The sequence below is a fragment of the Leptomonas pyrrhocoris genome, assembly GCF_001293395.1.
Source record: "Leptomonas pyrrhocoris isolate H10 chromosome Unknown, whole genome shotgun sequence".
In the NCBI taxonomy this organism is placed as follows: Eukaryota; Euglenozoa; class Kinetoplastea; order Trypanosomatida; family Trypanosomatidae; genus Leptomonas; species Leptomonas pyrrhocoris.
This window is the reverse complement of record NW_015438382.1, coordinates 174,353-189,552: the sequence shown is the minus strand read 5'-3', so window position 1 is coordinate 189,552 and position 15,200 is coordinate 174,353. Positions and strand designations below refer to the sequence as shown.

General features: G+C 55.8%; 6 protein-coding genes across 10 annotated transcripts; all 6 read right to left on the bottom strand.

The window, feature by feature from the left end:
• Nucleotides 1-209: 209 nt before the first annotated feature.
• ABB37_08775 (putative mitochondrial succinate dehydrogenase) lies at nucleotides 210-925 on the bottom strand (the record flags this gene model as incomplete). 2 transcript variants are annotated; one of them, XM_015807884.1, is made up of 1 exon in its annotated part: nucleotides 210-925. In XM_015807884.1, the coding sequence occupies exon 1, from the start codon at nucleotides 762-764 to the stop codon at nucleotides 210-212; it is 555 nt and encodes a 184-aa protein (XP_015653542.1). In that variant the 5' UTR covers nucleotides 765-925. The 2 variants fall into 2 exon arrangements, with proteins under 2 accessions (XP_015653542.1, XP_015653543.1); XM_015807885.1 differs by having other exon boundaries at nucleotides 210-921.
• A 648-nt stretch (nucleotides 926-1,573) lies between these two features.
• Nucleotides 1,574-2,196, bottom strand: ABB37_08774 (putative mitochondrial 60s ribosomal protein L6; the record flags this gene model as incomplete). Of its 3 annotated transcripts, none has more annotated exons than XM_015807881.1 (1): nucleotides 1,574-2,196. In XM_015807881.1, exon 1 carries the CDS (start codon nucleotides 2,162-2,164, stop codon nucleotides 1,574-1,576), a length of 591 nt encoding a protein of 196 aa, XP_015653539.1. In that variant the 5' UTR covers nucleotides 2,165-2,196. The 3 variants fall into 3 exon arrangements, with proteins under 3 accessions (XP_015653539.1, XP_015653540.1, XP_015653541.1); XM_015807882.1 differs by having other exon boundaries at nucleotides 1,574-2,194; XM_015807883.1 differs by having other exon boundaries at nucleotides 1,574-2,192.
• Nucleotides 2,197-3,396: 1,200 nt separating this feature from the next.
• ABB37_08773 (putative mitochondrial glutamate dehydrogenase (GDH)) lies at nucleotides 3,397-7,871 on the bottom strand (the record flags this gene model as incomplete). Its single annotated transcript, XM_015807880.1, has 1 exon — nucleotides 3,397-7,871. Exon 1 carries the CDS (start codon nucleotides 6,457-6,459, stop codon nucleotides 3,397-3,399), a length of 3,063 nt encoding a protein of 1,020 aa, XP_015653538.1. The 5' UTR covers nucleotides 6,460-7,871.
• Nucleotides 7,872-8,934: 1,063 nt separating this feature from the next.
• ABB37_08772 (putative mitochondrial Farnesyl synthetase) lies at nucleotides 8,935-10,014 on the bottom strand (the record flags this gene model as incomplete). The annotated part of the gene is made up of 1 exon (XM_015807879.1): nucleotides 8,935-10,014. One exon carries the CDS (start codon nucleotides 10,012-10,014, stop codon nucleotides 8,935-8,937), a length of 1,080 nt encoding a protein of 359 aa, XP_015653537.1.
• Nucleotides 10,015-10,991: 977 nt separating this feature from the next.
• ABB37_08771 (hypothetical protein) lies at nucleotides 10,992-12,800 on the bottom strand (the record flags this gene model as incomplete). Its single annotated transcript, XM_015807878.1, has 1 exon — nucleotides 10,992-12,800. The coding sequence occupies exon 1, from the start codon at nucleotides 12,642-12,644 to the stop codon at nucleotides 10,992-10,994; it is 1,653 nt and encodes a 550-aa protein (XP_015653536.1). The 5' UTR covers nucleotides 12,645-12,800.
• A 328-nt stretch (nucleotides 12,801-13,128) lies between these two features.
• On the bottom strand, nucleotides 13,129-14,636 carry ABB37_08770 (tryparedoxin peroxidase (TRYP)). 2 transcript variants are annotated; one of them, XM_015807876.1, is made up of 1 exon: nucleotides 13,129-14,636. In XM_015807876.1, exon 1 carries the CDS (start codon nucleotides 14,549-14,551, stop codon nucleotides 13,892-13,894), a length of 660 nt encoding a protein of 219 aa, XP_015653534.1. In that variant the 5' UTR covers nucleotides 14,552-14,636; the 3' UTR covers nucleotides 13,129-13,891. The 2 variants fall into 2 exon arrangements, with proteins under 2 accessions (XP_015653534.1, XP_015653535.1); XM_015807877.1 differs by having other exon boundaries at nucleotides 13,129-14,578.
• Between the last annotated feature and the right edge of the window lie 564 nt (nucleotides 14,637-15,200).

Genomic DNA, 15,200 nt, shown 5'->3' with positions numbered 1-15,200 from the left:
GGGGGGGACCCGCCCGTCTGCTGTCAGCGTTCTTGAAGACAATCTTCTGCACCACGCACCTACACAGCCTTTCCTTTTCCCGCAGCAATCCGAAGGAACAATAATCATTTAAAAAAAAAAGGAGGGCAGGCAGAAACTGCTTCGTTGCTTTGATTTTGTGTGTCTCTCCGTGCCTCTCCGCCCACTGCTTCTCTTCTCTTCTCTTCGCTCTAGTTCTTGATCGGTGGAAGGTCCACCGCCGGTCCTACGCGCTTCGTCACCGGCGATGACACCCGCTTGATCTCTTTCGACGCCAGCCCCGGGTTGAGGAACTTCGGACACGTGATGCTGCAGTTGAAGATGTTGTGGCACATGTTCACGAGGTTGCCCGTCTCAAACATGCGCACCCGCTCATCAAAGTCGCGGTCGAGGGGCTCGACGAGCCAGCGGTAGGACTGGAGCAGCACGGCAGGGCCAAGGAAGTGCTCGCGGTTCCACCAGTATTGCGGACAGGAGCCGGTACAGGAGGCGCACAGCACGCACTCATAGAGGCCCTCCAACCGCATGCGGTTGCTCGACTCCACCTTCTCCTTCAGGTACCACCGGTTGACGGTGTAGTTCGCGTTGGGGGCGCGGCGGGTGAGGAGGTGGAAGGCGGTCTTGCTGTTGTCCTTCGCCGTGTACAGCTGCGGGGTCTTTGTCGTGGAGTTCTTGACGAGGTGGCGGTACATGTACAGCGGGCTGCTGTAGCACGCGAACTGACCCGGCAGCGGCGCAGACGGCATTTTTCTTCTTCTAGTCCAAGGCAATGTGTGGATTGGATCCTAATAATAATACTAAAATAAATGAATAAATAGTAGTAGCAACAATCAGTTATGATAAGCGCTTGGGGTGTTCCAGTAGGGAACTGTCTAGGGTCCGTAGGGATGGTTGACTACGACTGGCTGGGGTGTGGACGCGAAGTGAATGGTGCAAGTGGAGGACGGATGGAGAGAACCGACAGGGCAATCGTTATTATGATTCACAAGAGAAAGCCACGCACAGAAGAAGGAGGACGGGTGAAGTGAGAAAGGGCGATGAAGATGAAAGCAACCACACAATGAGGATAAGGCACAAAGAGAGCAGTGCATTCGCATTCCACATCATTTACGTATTCCAGGAGAGAGCTGCTGAACAGAAGTCTCAATACGTATTTCTTCTTCTTTTCTCTATTTCCTGGTGAGCCCGCAGCGCATACCGTCCGTGAAGTTGAAGCGAGAGCCGCCCGTTTCACATGCGATTCGTGCAAAGCAACAGCAGCGGCCTCTCGAGCGCTGGGGCGTATCTGCACGTGGCACACACACACGCACGCGTACGCCTGAAGTTCATTGCCGTAAAATACAGTTTTTGTTTTGTTTTAGTAACGCGAAATTCGTAAATGAAAAAGAATCGGGAAACGAAGAGAGCTACTCGTGGAGAGGGAAGAAACGAGTGGACCGTCAGAGCCGCCGCGGCTGGACCGCCCCACCCCAGCCCCGTACCCGACGCACGAATGGGTCAGGGAGGGCAGAGAAGCGGGGGTGGCAGCACGGGGGGATGGGAGCCCTGCCCAGGATCACCAGTTCCAGCGGTGCGGGGTATCACCGGGCTTCACCGTAAAGACGGAGCGCAGGTAGCCGGCCTTCTCCTTGCCCTGCGCATCCTTCCTGATGGCCTCGATGAGAGCGGCGTCGATCTTCTTCTGCAGCGCGGCGCGCGCGTCGGACACGACGGTCTTCTTCTCCGCCTTGGAGGTCTTCTTGGCCGCCTTCTCCGCCTTGGCCTTCTGCTTGTCCCCCATGAAGTCGCCCTCGCTCTTCGCGGGCTTCTCCGCCTTGGGGCGCTGGAACACCTCCGGCGTGATGGCCTGCGTGTCGACGTTCGACATGTCCACCTTCGTGGTGGTGGCGATGACGTAGCGGGAGTCGATGCGACGAATCGGCACACCGTTGTACTTCATCGGGCCCGAGACGACAAGGGGGCCGTTGTTCGGCAGCTGCTTCAGGATCACCGCGCGGCGACCGCGGAAGCGACCGGCGAGGATGATGGCGATGACGCCAGGAGCGCAGCTCTTGCGCAGGGTTGTGAACTCGGGGCTCTTGCGGGAGACCTTCTTCGCGCCCTTCTTCGCCTTGGCGGCCTTAGCGGCGGGCTTCGGAGCAACCATCGTGACGGATACGGATATGTCGGTATCTCTCTGCGGTGGAGTGAGCGGGGGGAGAGGGAGAGAGTGCATTTTATTGAAAGTGTGAAGGCGATGTAAATAATAATAATAGTAAGAGAGGGAGTTGAAAGGAAAGTAATAACAAGTAGAGAGCAGAGCCTTTCATATATGCATTTTAGAGATGCCAAGCCTGCACATCGCACGGGATGCCTTCCATGAACTGGCGCACCACCTGCTTAGTTTACCCCAACCGAAGTACACCACGCACTCCAGCGCTTCTCCTGCGTACGCGCGGAATAGCGGTGAATGCACCATTACCGCTGTCGCGTTGTTCCTACCATTCGCACCACCCTTTTTTTTTTGGCTTTTGGAGTAAATAGACGAAACGAGCGTACATACGGCTACCTTCCCCTTTCCTATGTTTCTTCCTTCCTCCCCCCCCCTCCTCTTCCCCTCCCTGAAGAACGGGAGGGGCGGGTTGAGGGAGATTCTTCGCTACCATAATACATATATATATATATATATATATATATATATAGGCACTATGAACTTTAAGCTTTATACAAATGGACATAACCTTTTTTTCTGTTGGCACAACCTCCCGCCCCCCTCCTGTCCTTTCCTCATAACGCATAAGTCCCGTTGCACCCCTCTCCTCTTCCCCCTCCTCGCAAGCGCCTTATTAAAAAGAGAAAAAGGAAAGGAACGGAAAACGGATGCGTGTGTGTGTGTTTGCCACCCTCGTGCTGGCGCATGGCACCCGTAAAGGCCAACCCAGCTCTCGCAGAGAAAGAAGGAAAGAAGAGACGTCCACCAACGCACACCCGCCCCCAGAAGGAACAAAGGCTTTTTTCTTTCCAGCTCCCAGCGATCTGATGCTCCAGGGGACGAGACATCGATATATATATATGTAAACGAAGAACGCTAGAGAACCAGTAATCAATAACACACAGCAAAGAAAGGAGCGAGAGCGAGAGAGATGGGTGAAGAGAAAAGAAAAAAGGCGGACGTAAAGGACCAACTACATGTTATCAAAATAGAGGAGTGGCGAGGCCCCGAGGAGAAGGAGGAAGTTGGAAAGCGATGGAACACAGTGTGTATTCGTAAACAAACAAACAAACAAAAAAGAAGAGCTATTCGTTATTGTTGTTATTGTTATTGTTATGAGATTCGTTTTAAGTTAGATCCCCTCGTCGACTCTCCAACGACCGCTTTCAAGTTTTATATCTACTTTCTTACTTCTTGGCGCTCTTCACCACTTGGTTGTTGATCTCCGTCATGTAGCGGAAGAAGTCGAACTCGTTGCTGTCGATGCCGGTTTGGTAGACGTAGCGTGAGGCGAGCCACATGGCGCAGATGGCGTGCTGGTAGTTCTCCGGCACACGCTGCAGCATCACATCGACAGGGACCACCTCCTTCAGCGTCTTGGGCGCGTACTCCCCCATGACGTAGCGGACAAGGTCCTTGCTCTGGAAGATGTCGCTGCTCAGCATGTTCGCGCGGATTTGCACGTTCTTGCTGCTGAGGGCATCCGCGATGAGCGTCTTGGGCTGCTGCGGGTTCTTCTCCCCCTCACGCCAGATCGCCTCGAACTCGAGCTTCGCGTTCTCCTCGACGCGGTCGAGAATCTCCTGCACGTACTTCTTGTAGAACTCTGGCGCGTCCGTCTCGCTCTTGGCGGACATGTACTTCGCGTGCTCCTCGTCCGAGAGGCACAGGCCGGCGAAGACCTCGAGCGAGGAGGAGGTCACGCCACCTTTGTTCGCCGACGCGTCCTTGATCAGCACCACGCCGCAGCGCTCCAGCGCCAGGCGGGCATCCTGCGAGATGAACAAGTTGGCGCCCTCGACGATCAGCTTGAACTTCAGCGACTCCGGCGGCAGGTTTGCGTACTTACCCGCCATCATCGACTCCCCGTCCGCGTCCGGCACCTTCAGGAAGCGGCCGACGTTCTCCAGCGTGACGCTGCGCGGGCGACCGCCGCACGGCACGAAGATGTCCGCGTCGGAGTACTTCAAGAAATGGAACTCATCACGCAGGCGCGCGCCGTCCTCGACGAAGGTGCGGTCCGGCAGCGTGATGTTGCGGTCCTCCGTCAGCACGAGGAAGCCCTCCTTCGACAGCTTGCTGCGGTTGAACTCCCGCAGGGGGAGGCGGTGGTGGGCGAGGCGGTTCAGCTCGGTGCGGTCGATGCCGTGCGGGTCGTGCAGGGAGGCGGAGATGTCGACCATGCCGATCATCTTCTCCTTGCTGCGCAGCACCTCATTGGAGCCGAGGTCGCCGTCCGGGCCGCCGGTCTGGAACTTGCGCATCTCCGTCTCCTGCAGGCCGAGCTTCTCGTAGAGGGAGGTGACGTAGGCGCGGACGCTGTGCGTTGTCATGCCGTACACGTCGTGTGGGATGCCGCCCAGCTCGGGGTCCTTGCCGGTGGTGAAGGATTTCCACGCCGCGTAACCGCGGTCCCTGCTGTACGTCGCCCCCGCAGCCGGGAAGGTGCCGGCGGTGTTCTCGTCAGGGCCGAGGAAGATGATCTCGTTCTTCTGCAGGTTGTCCACGACGCCGCTCTCGCCAGGGATGATGAGGTCCAGCAGGGCATCGACATACTGGAGGAAGATGTGTTTGCAGCGGACCTCGTCAAACTTGTTGAGGTAGCGGCTGGAGACCAGGATCGTCCCCTTGCTGCCGCCCTCCGGGATGTCCTTGTTCTTGAGCAGCTGCGTGAGGGCGAGATTGTAGTTCTCCTGGAAGACGCTGCGCTTGTTCTTGCGGTAGTTCTTCTCCTTTGAGATGATCATGCGCACCCCGCCACGCGCGATGTCGGTGAAGCGAATGTGGAAGCCACGCCACTGCCCGCCGGCGAAGAGGAACACGCCGTGCGGCACGCGCGGGAACTTGAGCTCCTGCAGGAACGCCGGGTTCAGCCGGAAGGCGAGGGCGGCCTTGTCCGTCTTGAAGAAGTTGTGCTTGATGATCACCTCGTTGAACTTGATGAAGGAGCGGAAGATTTCGAAGTCGTAGTCGGGGCGCTCATCCTCGCGCAGGCGGTGGCTGATCTTGTCCGCAATAGTGGCACGCCGCTCCGCGGTGGAACCGAGGCGGAAGTCCTCGTAAATCATCTTCACGAACTCCGGGTAGAGGGCGATGACGGAGCCGGCGTAGCGCTCCGACATCACCTCCTGCGTGAGCGATGAGCGCAGATTGTTGAGGCGGTGCACGCCGTTCGGCTCCTTCTCCAGGATCGCACTCAGGTGGCGGTAGTCATCCGTCGTCGGGCTTCGAGTGAAGTACATGGAGAAGATCACCGCGGCGTCAATGAAGACTGTCTCCTCGCACGTCAGCGCACCGGCCTCGTGCATGCGCGTCATCGCGTTAAAGGGGCGGTTCGGCAGGAGACCCACCATCGACGCCCGCTCCTCGATCGCCGCCGCCGTGGTGCCCTTGACGGCGAACATGTACACCTGCACCCCGTTCGAGAAGGTGAAGGAGGCACTGCTCACCACCTCCGCGCCGGCGATCTCCTGAAAGATGGCGAGCAGCGAGGCGACGTAGTTAGTGCGCTCCACCGTGGTCGCCATCGTAAAGTGCACGTGGCCGTCGTCACTCTTGGCAATGTCGAAGACAGGGAAGACGGACGTCAGCTGGCGACGCAGCAGGCCGCGAATGAGGTCGCGGGTGGCCTCGTTCAGCTGCCGGTCGGCGGTCACCGTCGGCAGCGCCGGGCTTTTGGGGTTCACGTGTTGCTCACCCTGCCGCTCCTTCGCGAAGCCCTCCGTGACGGCGGTGTAGATGGCGATGTTGCGGTCCTCGCTGACGTAGTGGAGCGTGTTGCTGCCCAAGGTGAGGTCCTCGTTGAGTGATACGAACTCCGCCATCTTGCGCACCATGCGCAGCTTCGTTTTGGGCTCGTTGTGGCAGATGTAAAAGGCGCTGTGCGCGTCCTCATGCACGTACTCAAAGGTGTCGCCCATGCGGAAGCGCGCCTCGGCCGTCAGAAGCCCCTGCACGTGGGAGGTGATCTCCTCCAGCGTGAAGTTCTGCAGGTACGTCGTCTTCTCAAAGCCGTTCACGTACTTGTTCACGAGCGACTCCACGATTTTCGTGTCAAAGACGCCCTCCTTGTTGATGCGCATGATAATCGCAGCGCGGTCCACCGAGGCGGGTGCGCCGGAGGAGTTGAAGCGGCGAGCGGCGCCGAAGTTCAACGCGGCGAGGTGCACCACCGCCTGGCGGGTCGTCGGTGCAGCAGCAGCGAGGCCGACGGCCGCCGCAACCGTTTGCGCGGAAATACGACGCATCATGGTTGGGTCGCAGAAAGAAAGGAGAAAGGAGAAAGCAAAGAATCGATGTCAAAGAAAACAACTAATAGAAATAATAATGCGAGACGAGCTGGAGAAGAATGAAAGGAAGGAAGCAAAACCAAAAAAAGGACGCGTCTGCACCGCAGTGGGTATATTCTTCGCTATTGCAAGAACTATTGGACTTATGCGCAGGGGGAGAGAGAGAGAGAGCGAGCGAGAGATCACTGAAAGAGAAGGAAACCAACAAACAATAAACCACGAAATAATAATACAGAAGAGAAAAAAAAACGCTGGCAGGAGTTAATGCTATTCGATTTCGAAAGACTAAAAAAAAAAGAAAAGAAAGAGAAAAAGAAAACAAGAACGAAAACAAACAAAACAAATTGGGGAAGAAGAGAAGGGGCGGTGAACTCTGGCGCGACAAAGCCGAGCAGTGAAACAACAACGACCGCAAAGAACCAGCACAGATGATCTGCGCTTCTGCTTCTTCGTTCACCGTGTTGGACCGCTTTCGAAGAGTTCACAAGCTCCTCAACTGCGAAAAGGAAGGTTTTTTTTTTCTTTTGTAACAAAGAAGGTGTGTGTGTGTGTGTGTGTGTGTGAGAAGAAGAACTAAAGAAAAACCCCGGCTGATATCCAAAACGAGGCGATTTTGTCGCAAGGAGATCAAGGTCAGTCGAGACAGAAGTAATAGTAAAAATAGTAAAAAAAAAGAGAGAAACAAAAACAGAGAAGAGGCAGTTCAGAGAAAGTACAGCTTGGTAATCGAACGAGCGGACACGTTGGTCTACTTGGGAAATCTGTATGTGGGTATGTATATCCACTCTTTTCTTTTTTTTTTAAGAAGTCGGGCGTTACTACGACGAACACTACCGCTGCTGCTGCTGCTTTACGTAGAAACAAATGAATGCGTTTTGGGGTTTAAGGTTTTTTCTTGTTCTCTCAGGCAAAAGAGAAAAAAAAGGAGAAGCGAACAAAGGGCAGCAACAACAGCTAAAGAGAAAACCCGGCGGGTTCACCACGACTGACTTTGAGGGTGCGTCGGGACACACAGACACACGGCGGAGAGTCAAATACACGAGGAAAGAGGAAGAAATAATAAATGAAAGAAAGAAAGAAATAAATATAAAATAAAATCCAATAAACCCAGTTAAAAGAGATGAAGTCTTCGTGAGACGGACGCAGAGGTGCTCCCCGCAACAAGAGAGCGAGCTTCACTGAACAAGAGAAAGATATACGAGACGATACGGAAAATCGCGATCGCTGAGGAAAGAGAGAAGGAAGAGCGAGGAGAGGCTGAAACCAGGTGCTATGCGTTGCTACGACTAGTGTGAGGGGAAAATAACAAGAACAACAATAGTGAAAGAAAAAAAAAACGAAGGCGAAGGTGCTATCACAAGGTGAGAATTCCTTCGCACGTCGCCGTCAGCGAAGTGTCGATGATGTTGATGTTACAAGACACCGTCGCGGCACATACATGTGCGGTGACAAAAGAAAACAAAATACAAACGAAAATGCAGAAAGGGGGAGGAATACGAAAAGGAGATGACATAGATGTTGGGAGGAACATGCGAGATGCCAGCGAGCCGTCTTTCCGTACCTCCGAAAAAACGGTTCGGAGAGAGAGAGAGCCTTTGCTTTCTTTGTTTCTTTCTTTGGCGTTCAACGAGCACGCACACGTGAGCGACGGAAACGGATAAGAAGGAAAAATGAGATGTATGCTTTTAAGTCATCAACGAAGTCTGATGTTTTTGGCACGTCAGCGAACCATCAGCTTCCAATGAAATTCCCAATAAATCATCGATCATTCGCTCAGCTTTTCTTTTTCCCTCTGTAACAAAGTAATTGAAGCTAGGAAAGCTATTGTTGGGAAAGTGAAGAATTCTTCTGATGGGCCCAGACCGGCCATTCGAGATTTACACCCACCCACACACACACACACACTCCCACAGACGACCGACAACACCAACAAGGCGTCAGCAAAGAAAAGTGCGTGACCATTCGCAGCAACACCCCCGGCACGCGCGGCGACGCGAAGGGTGAAAGAGGAGAGCCAAATAGAACAGCGGCTACCACGACAAAAAGCTCAACAGCAGCCCAGCGGCTCGTGGCCTCCCGATCAACGGCGTACCAGCTGATCAACACACAAGTACACACACACACACACACATGGACACACAGAGATGGACACAACACTGCAGGCCCAGAAAGCGACTTGGGCAAAACTGTGAGTGAAGTAAAACCACAACTACCGCCCGCTCACGTGCTCCGCATGTGCGCATCAGCGAACCGTGAAACACGCTGACCCGCGACATCACGGAGGCGTAAGAGAGAAAAAGTGAAGAGAGCACCGTGCACGTCGAAAGCTAAAAAAACAAAGAACACCATACAACAACACGGGTCTGCACACTTCTCCCTCACTTCCATCAAAACAAAACAAAAAGCGAGGAGCACTGCCCGCCTCTTCTTTTTCTTCTACGACTTTCGGTTCATCACCAGCGAAAGCGCCTTCTCCAGCGCATCCCGCGCCGGCGACGGATGCAGCTTATGCAGCGACTCAATACTCAGGCGGCAGTGCTCATCCGCGCGCTGCATCGCCTCCGCCACCGCCCCCTCCTTCTCCACCACCTCCATGCATAGTTCCGCGTCGCCGGGTTCGCTGAAGCGGCGACGCACCGCCGCGTCCACCCTCGCATCCCGCTGCGCGACCAGCAGCACTGGCATCGTCGCAATGCCCTCCTTCATGTCCGCCTGCTTCGGCTTCCCGAGCGTCTTCTCATCTCCGGTGATGTCGAGGCAGTCATCCACAATTTGGAAGGCAATGCCGAGGTGCTTGCCGAAGTCGAAGGCGACCTGCTCCAGCGCGTCATTGCCCGGGTTCGCCAGCACCGCCGTCGAGGCGAGCGAGTTCGAGATGAGCGAGGCTGTCTTGCAGAAGTTCTTCTGCTCATACCGCGGAATATCGAAGCAGCCGTCCATCTGGATCAACTCACCAGACGTCAGCTCTTCCAGCGCCGTTGTCATGAGCACCACGATGCGGGGCACCTGCAAAGTAGCAATGTAGAAGGAGGCCCGGGCAAGGAGGTAGTCGCCGGCCAGCACGGCCCGCTTCGCGTCGTAGATCTTGTGCAGTGCGAGGCGACCACGGCGGGTATCGCTGTTGTCGATGACGTCGTCGTGCACGAGCGAGGCCGTGTGGATCAGCTCCGTCACCTCCGCCAAGCGCAGGAAAGGCAGGAGAGTCCCCGGGGTGACCTCGTCCAGGCAGCCCAGCGGCTCCTTCATCAGACGGGCGCTGACCTCCGCTGGCAGCAACGCGTAGGCCATCAGCGCCACCAGCGCCGGCCGCATCAGCTTCCCACCGGCGGCCAACGCGTACTTGCCGGCGTGATCGAGCACTTCGTTGTGGGTGTTGACGACGAGGTTGTGAATGTGCTCCTTGACGGCGGTCACTTCGCGGTCGACGAGGGCAAAGGGGCGGCCTTCTGCCGTGAGTGCTTTGCTGCCTTGCGACTGGGCCGCAGCGCCAAGACGGGCGAGGCAACGCTGAAACATTAAAAAAACTTTTGCCTGCTTTTGTTTTCCTTGAGAAGAAGAGTGAATCGTCGTTTGTCAGTGCTGGGAGGACTTTTGAATGGACGTTAAAGAAAGCTATTCCTTGTGTTTGAAGTTCGTGTCAGGCAGTGACGAAGACGGTTGCTGCTGGCCTGACCACGCACACACCCACCCACCCACACAGAACAGATGGCTCCTCACACGTTGTACGGCGCTTTACCCAAGCTGCGGATGTGAGCGCACGTGAGGAGAGCTATTTGAGGTACTTGCCAAGGTGAGCGCGGTGCGCTATGCAACTTTTTTTGATGGTATGCCTCTGAATACGTAAATAGGATGCTCGGAGCTGCAAAGGAGCTCGAAAACAACAACAACAACCACACTAATATATATATGTATAATGACCTGAGAACGATTCTACTTCACCGTTTTTTTTTAAAGCGAGAGATACAGAGAGCGAAGTCAAGAGATCGACTGCGTCGATGATCGTGTCCGAAGCGCTCGCGCCTGGAACCCACCGTGGCCAGTCCATCGCAGTAAGCAGAACACCAAAGGGGGAAACTGCGCCGGCGTTTCTGCCTCATGCTGTCTCTGCAACGTCCGCAGACCGTTGCGCGCGCTCTCTCATCCCCTCCCCCTCCCCACCCACTCACACAAGTAATTCCTTTCCTTCTGCACGCCATCGGCGCCACTTGACGCTGCAATACGCACACGTAGCGCTGCGGGTGTACTCGTGTTGTTTCCTTTTCTATCTCCGAGAGATTCAATTGCAATGCAGCAAGAAAAAGCGGGCGCCCTTCCTCACGTAACGCGCAGCCTTTGCTGAGGAATTGCTTACATTGTGCACAAACATCTGCGGCAAGAATAGCAGGAGACGCCAGACCGCGGTCCGCAAAAACCAACAAAAACACACACACACACACACACGGCTCTCTCCCTCTTCATACACAAACACCGCACTTACTCCTTTTTCTTTTCAGTTACAGTCGTCGCTTCCTCGGCACAAAGTTGTGCAGCTGGAAGTCGCCATCCTCCTCCCCCTCATCGTCGTCGGCGCTGTTTTCGCCCTCCTCACGCAGTCGAATACCGTCGTGTGCAGGCGCCTTCATCGTTGACGTCGCCTGCTGCTGCTCTTGCCGATCTTGTGCCTCTACCGCCGCCAGCGCCTCCATTTCGCGTTGAATGCCCTCGTTGCTGATGACGGCGCTCGCAAAGATGCCACCCCGCACGGCAGGCCGGCGACGGCCTCCGGTCGCCCCGTCGTCTTCGTCTGCATCGTCGTTGTTGCGGCTGTCGTTCCCCATCGCGGCTTGACCGGGTGCGCCTGGCAGAGACGACGACTGTTGTGGCTCCAACTTCAACGGTTGGTTCGACCCGTCTGTCCGTCTCGGCGCGAGCCCCGTCGCTGGCGCGGTGGATGACACACTGAGGTGTGCAGACGCCTGCTCCACCGTCTTCAAGAGAAGCTCATCCGATTCCAAATCCTCCACTGTAATGTTCAGCCGCGCCGCCGCCCGCTCCCGCAGACGTTGCGCCTGCTTCGCCAACTTCTCCTGCTCGCGCAGCTCCCGCTCGAGCCGGATGCGCTCCAGCCGCTGCTCTCGAGTCTCGCGCCGCTGCGCGTTGGCGGCCAACTCCGCGGCCTTCTGCTCCAGCAGCTGACGCGCCTTCTCCGCCTCCGCCGCCTCCAGCGCCGCCTGCCGTCGTTCTTCTTCCTCGGCCCTCGCCTTCTCCTTAGCGGCCATCTCCGCCGCGACCTCCTTCGAGGCCTGCTGCATGGCCATGGCCAGGTCCACAATGGCGTCGCCCATGCCGGCGTCCGCGTCGAGGCGGTCGTCGTGCTGCTGCGCGAGGCGCTGCTCCACCGGCACGATCAATTTCTTTCGATTCTGCCAGCTGCTCACACAGAAGGGGACGACGACCTTGCGGGTGCTCGCCGCGCTACCGGCGCTGGAGTTGGCACTACCGCTGCTGCTCCGGTCACCGACTGTCATCGCCGTCGAGGACGCACCAGCCCCACTGAACGTCCCACTGCCATCTTTCGTTGTCGAGTTGCCGCCACCCGGGCGGAGCAGCAGCGCATCGGTGAAGGCGCTCTTCTTTTCCTTTGTCGGCGAGCGCACGATCGGGCCGGGGTCGCTCTCGCGAGAGCCCGGTGCAGCCGCGGTGTCGCTCACGACAATGGTGAGCGCGTTGCTTGCCGTGCTCGACTTCTGTGCAGCTGCGGCGGATCGCTGACGACTCTGCATGGCGAGACTGCGGCCATCGAAGACCTCCGTTGTTTGCTGTGCGGCGTGCAGCGACGCCTGAATGCTGTGTGCCGTGCGCGCGGTCGTCTCCTCGGCTGTTTCGCCCTGCCTGCGCGTGATGTGTGAAGGCTGTGCTGGCGAGGACGGTGACACGAGAGCGACGGCGCGTGAGGGAGGCGGGTTGGAACTGGAGGATACGGGAAACGAAGACGTGACAGCGGAAGAGGGAGAGGAAGAGGAGATGCCCGCTGTCGTTGAAGCCGCTGCTGCCACTGCTGCCGCCGCTGCGGCTAGTACCGTGGCTGGTGCCCGCTGCTTGCCCATACCGTGTGGGTATTGGATATACGGGCAGTCGGCGAAGGCGCCACCGTCGTAGTACTGCATCTTTTCTCTTTTCTTCTTTATGTGGCTGAAGTAGAAGGGAAAGCGTGTCTTCCCTTCAGTTCAAATAATAATAATAATAATATGAGGAGATGTAAGGCGGTGCGTCACACCTTTTACTTGGCCAAAAGTGCTGATGGTCGTGGATTGGGCGGTGCTTTGCGGAGGGCAGACAAGAGAAGAACCCGCACGGGAGAGAGAAAGAGAGGGAGAGAGAAGAGAGTTGGCAGGAGTTACTATCATAACAATAAAGTGTGAGCATGAGATAACTCTTGGTACCCAGAAGGAGCAGCGGAAGCAGGAAAAACAACGCACACGCTCTCTTTACCTTAAAACACATAAAAGGTGCGGAGAGAGAGGCGGAAAACAAGAACTACCAAACCTTTCAATGATCTCCGGTCGTCACAGTCAAAGGAGGCTTCACGCGCACCTTCTTCTTCTTTAGTTGAGCTTTTACAGCCTTCTATGTTTTCTTTTCTAAAGATTTAACCTAAGTACGAGTAAGAGGGGGGAGTGCACACCAATAAACCCCGCGTCAAGCGAAAAGAAAAGAAAAAAGACGACGACGCAGGCGCGACGACGGACCGAGACACGCGACTCGCTGAAGTCGTGCCGGAAGTCCTGGCCCTCTGCCTTGTGACGCACCTTGTGCTGCGTGTCAAACGCACACCAGCAGGCACAAATGATCATCACGCCTGTTCAGGCGTCGTTTTACTTCGCAGGAGGGGGTTTGCCGATGCGCCTTTTCCCCCTTGCTCTCTCTCTCTCTCTCACTGGGGCGCCTCTCCTCTTCCTACGCATCGTCGATCGCGCCGACCTCGACAGCCGAGCTCAGGCATCAACGAAAGTAAAACTAAAGGGGAAGGTCCAAATAGAAACCAAGGAAACTTCGAGCATATGCGGGTATTAGACGGAGAAGATCAGGAGAAACACTCTCGTGCCTATTATCTTTTTCCTTTTAACATACTGACGAAATCAAAGTAAGAAGAAATGAGTGTGTGTGGGAGGGATTCAGTTTTTGATAAAAAAAATAATAATGAAGAAACAAACATAAGATGAGCCAATGGACACACAACTGTATTTCGGGCCTCTAGATTGCAGTCACCACGAGACGACGCTGCACGAGTGCAGGGAGGCGGTAAGAGCAACAACAGAAAAGAAAGGAAAACAAAACAAATAAATAAGAATCGTTCTACCGCAGCTTCCAGTTCGGCCGTCTACTAGTTTTGATCCTTTGTTTTGAGAGACGACTACAGCTTGCTGAAGTAGCCCGACACGGACTCCTTCGGGTCCGGCTTCATCGTGGCGCTGCCGGGCTTCCAGTTCGCCGGGCACACCTCGCCGTGCTTCTCCACGAACTGCAGGGCCTCCACCAGGCGCACAACCTCCTCCACGTTGCGGCCAACAGGCATGTCGTTGATCGTGATCTGGCGCAGCTTGCCGGTGGGGTCGATGATGAAGACACCGCGGTACGCAACGCCGTCATCCTCTTTCAGCACACCGTAGGCGCGGGCGATCGACTTGGTCTTGTCCGCCAGTATCGGAATCTCCATCGTGCCGAGGCCGCCCTTCTTGCGATCCACGGACGTCCACTGCAGGTGGCTGTACTCGCTGTCGCAGGAGCACGCGATCACCTCCGTGTTCAGCTCCGCAAAGCGCTTCGCGTTTTCAGAGAACTGGATGATCTCCGTCGGGCACACGAAGGTGAAGTCCATCGGGTAGAAGAACAGCACGACCCACTTGCCCTTGTAGGACGCGAGACTGATCTTCTTGAAGGTGCCGTTGGGCATCAGCGCCATCTCGTTGAACTCGGGCGCCGGGTGGTTCAGCTTGGGGGCGAAGGAGTAGTTGGCATGACGCCCATGCTTCTTGAACGCGGCCGCCATACCGTGGAAAAGCTCGGAGGACATGGCAGAGAGGAAGTTTATTCGGTAGCTTTTAAATATGTGAAGAACGGGGTGTAATAGAAAAAGAAATCAAAAACGGTGAGCGACTGAAAGACCAAACAACGGTGTTAGTGTTGATCGATGATACACGAAGGGAGGCAAGGAAAAGAGTTAGCAGAAGAAAGAAAACAAAAAGCCCCCGAAGTGTTAAACACAATTCGTTTTCATTCTGCATTCACTGTCGTGGCGTTTTCTAAGTCCGTCTCATGTCCATCACGTACGCCGCGTCTTCCGGGGACGCTCAGCTGTTTTGCATTGGAAACGTGTTGCGATACACTTTTTACCCGACGCACCGCTGCGTGTTTGCGAGGAGAACAGAGAAGAATCGCAAAGAGTAAAACAGGCAAACAAACCAGGGGGAAATCGTGGTCGAAGAGCCCCATCAGCAGTCAACCGCCACCACCACCACCACAGCTGCAGTAACTCGTCACGCAATCCAAAAACTTCGGCGTCGGCCTCGCTCCCTCCTCCCTCCCCCTAAAAAAGAAAGACACCGCCGTCAAGAGACTAGCGCAACGCGTCCTCGACGTGCGCAGGTTTTCCTTCGCGGACGTACGCCCCCCCCCCCCGACCCTCTCCGTCGACTGCGAAGGAAGGAAGTCGACTGACGCGT

What these genes read in the sequence shown, in the direction of transcription:
- ABB37_08770 (XM_015807876.1), bottom strand. Translation starts at nt 14,551, where the DNA reads ATGTCCTCCGAGCTTTTCCACGGTATGGCGGCCGCGTTCAAGAAGCAT.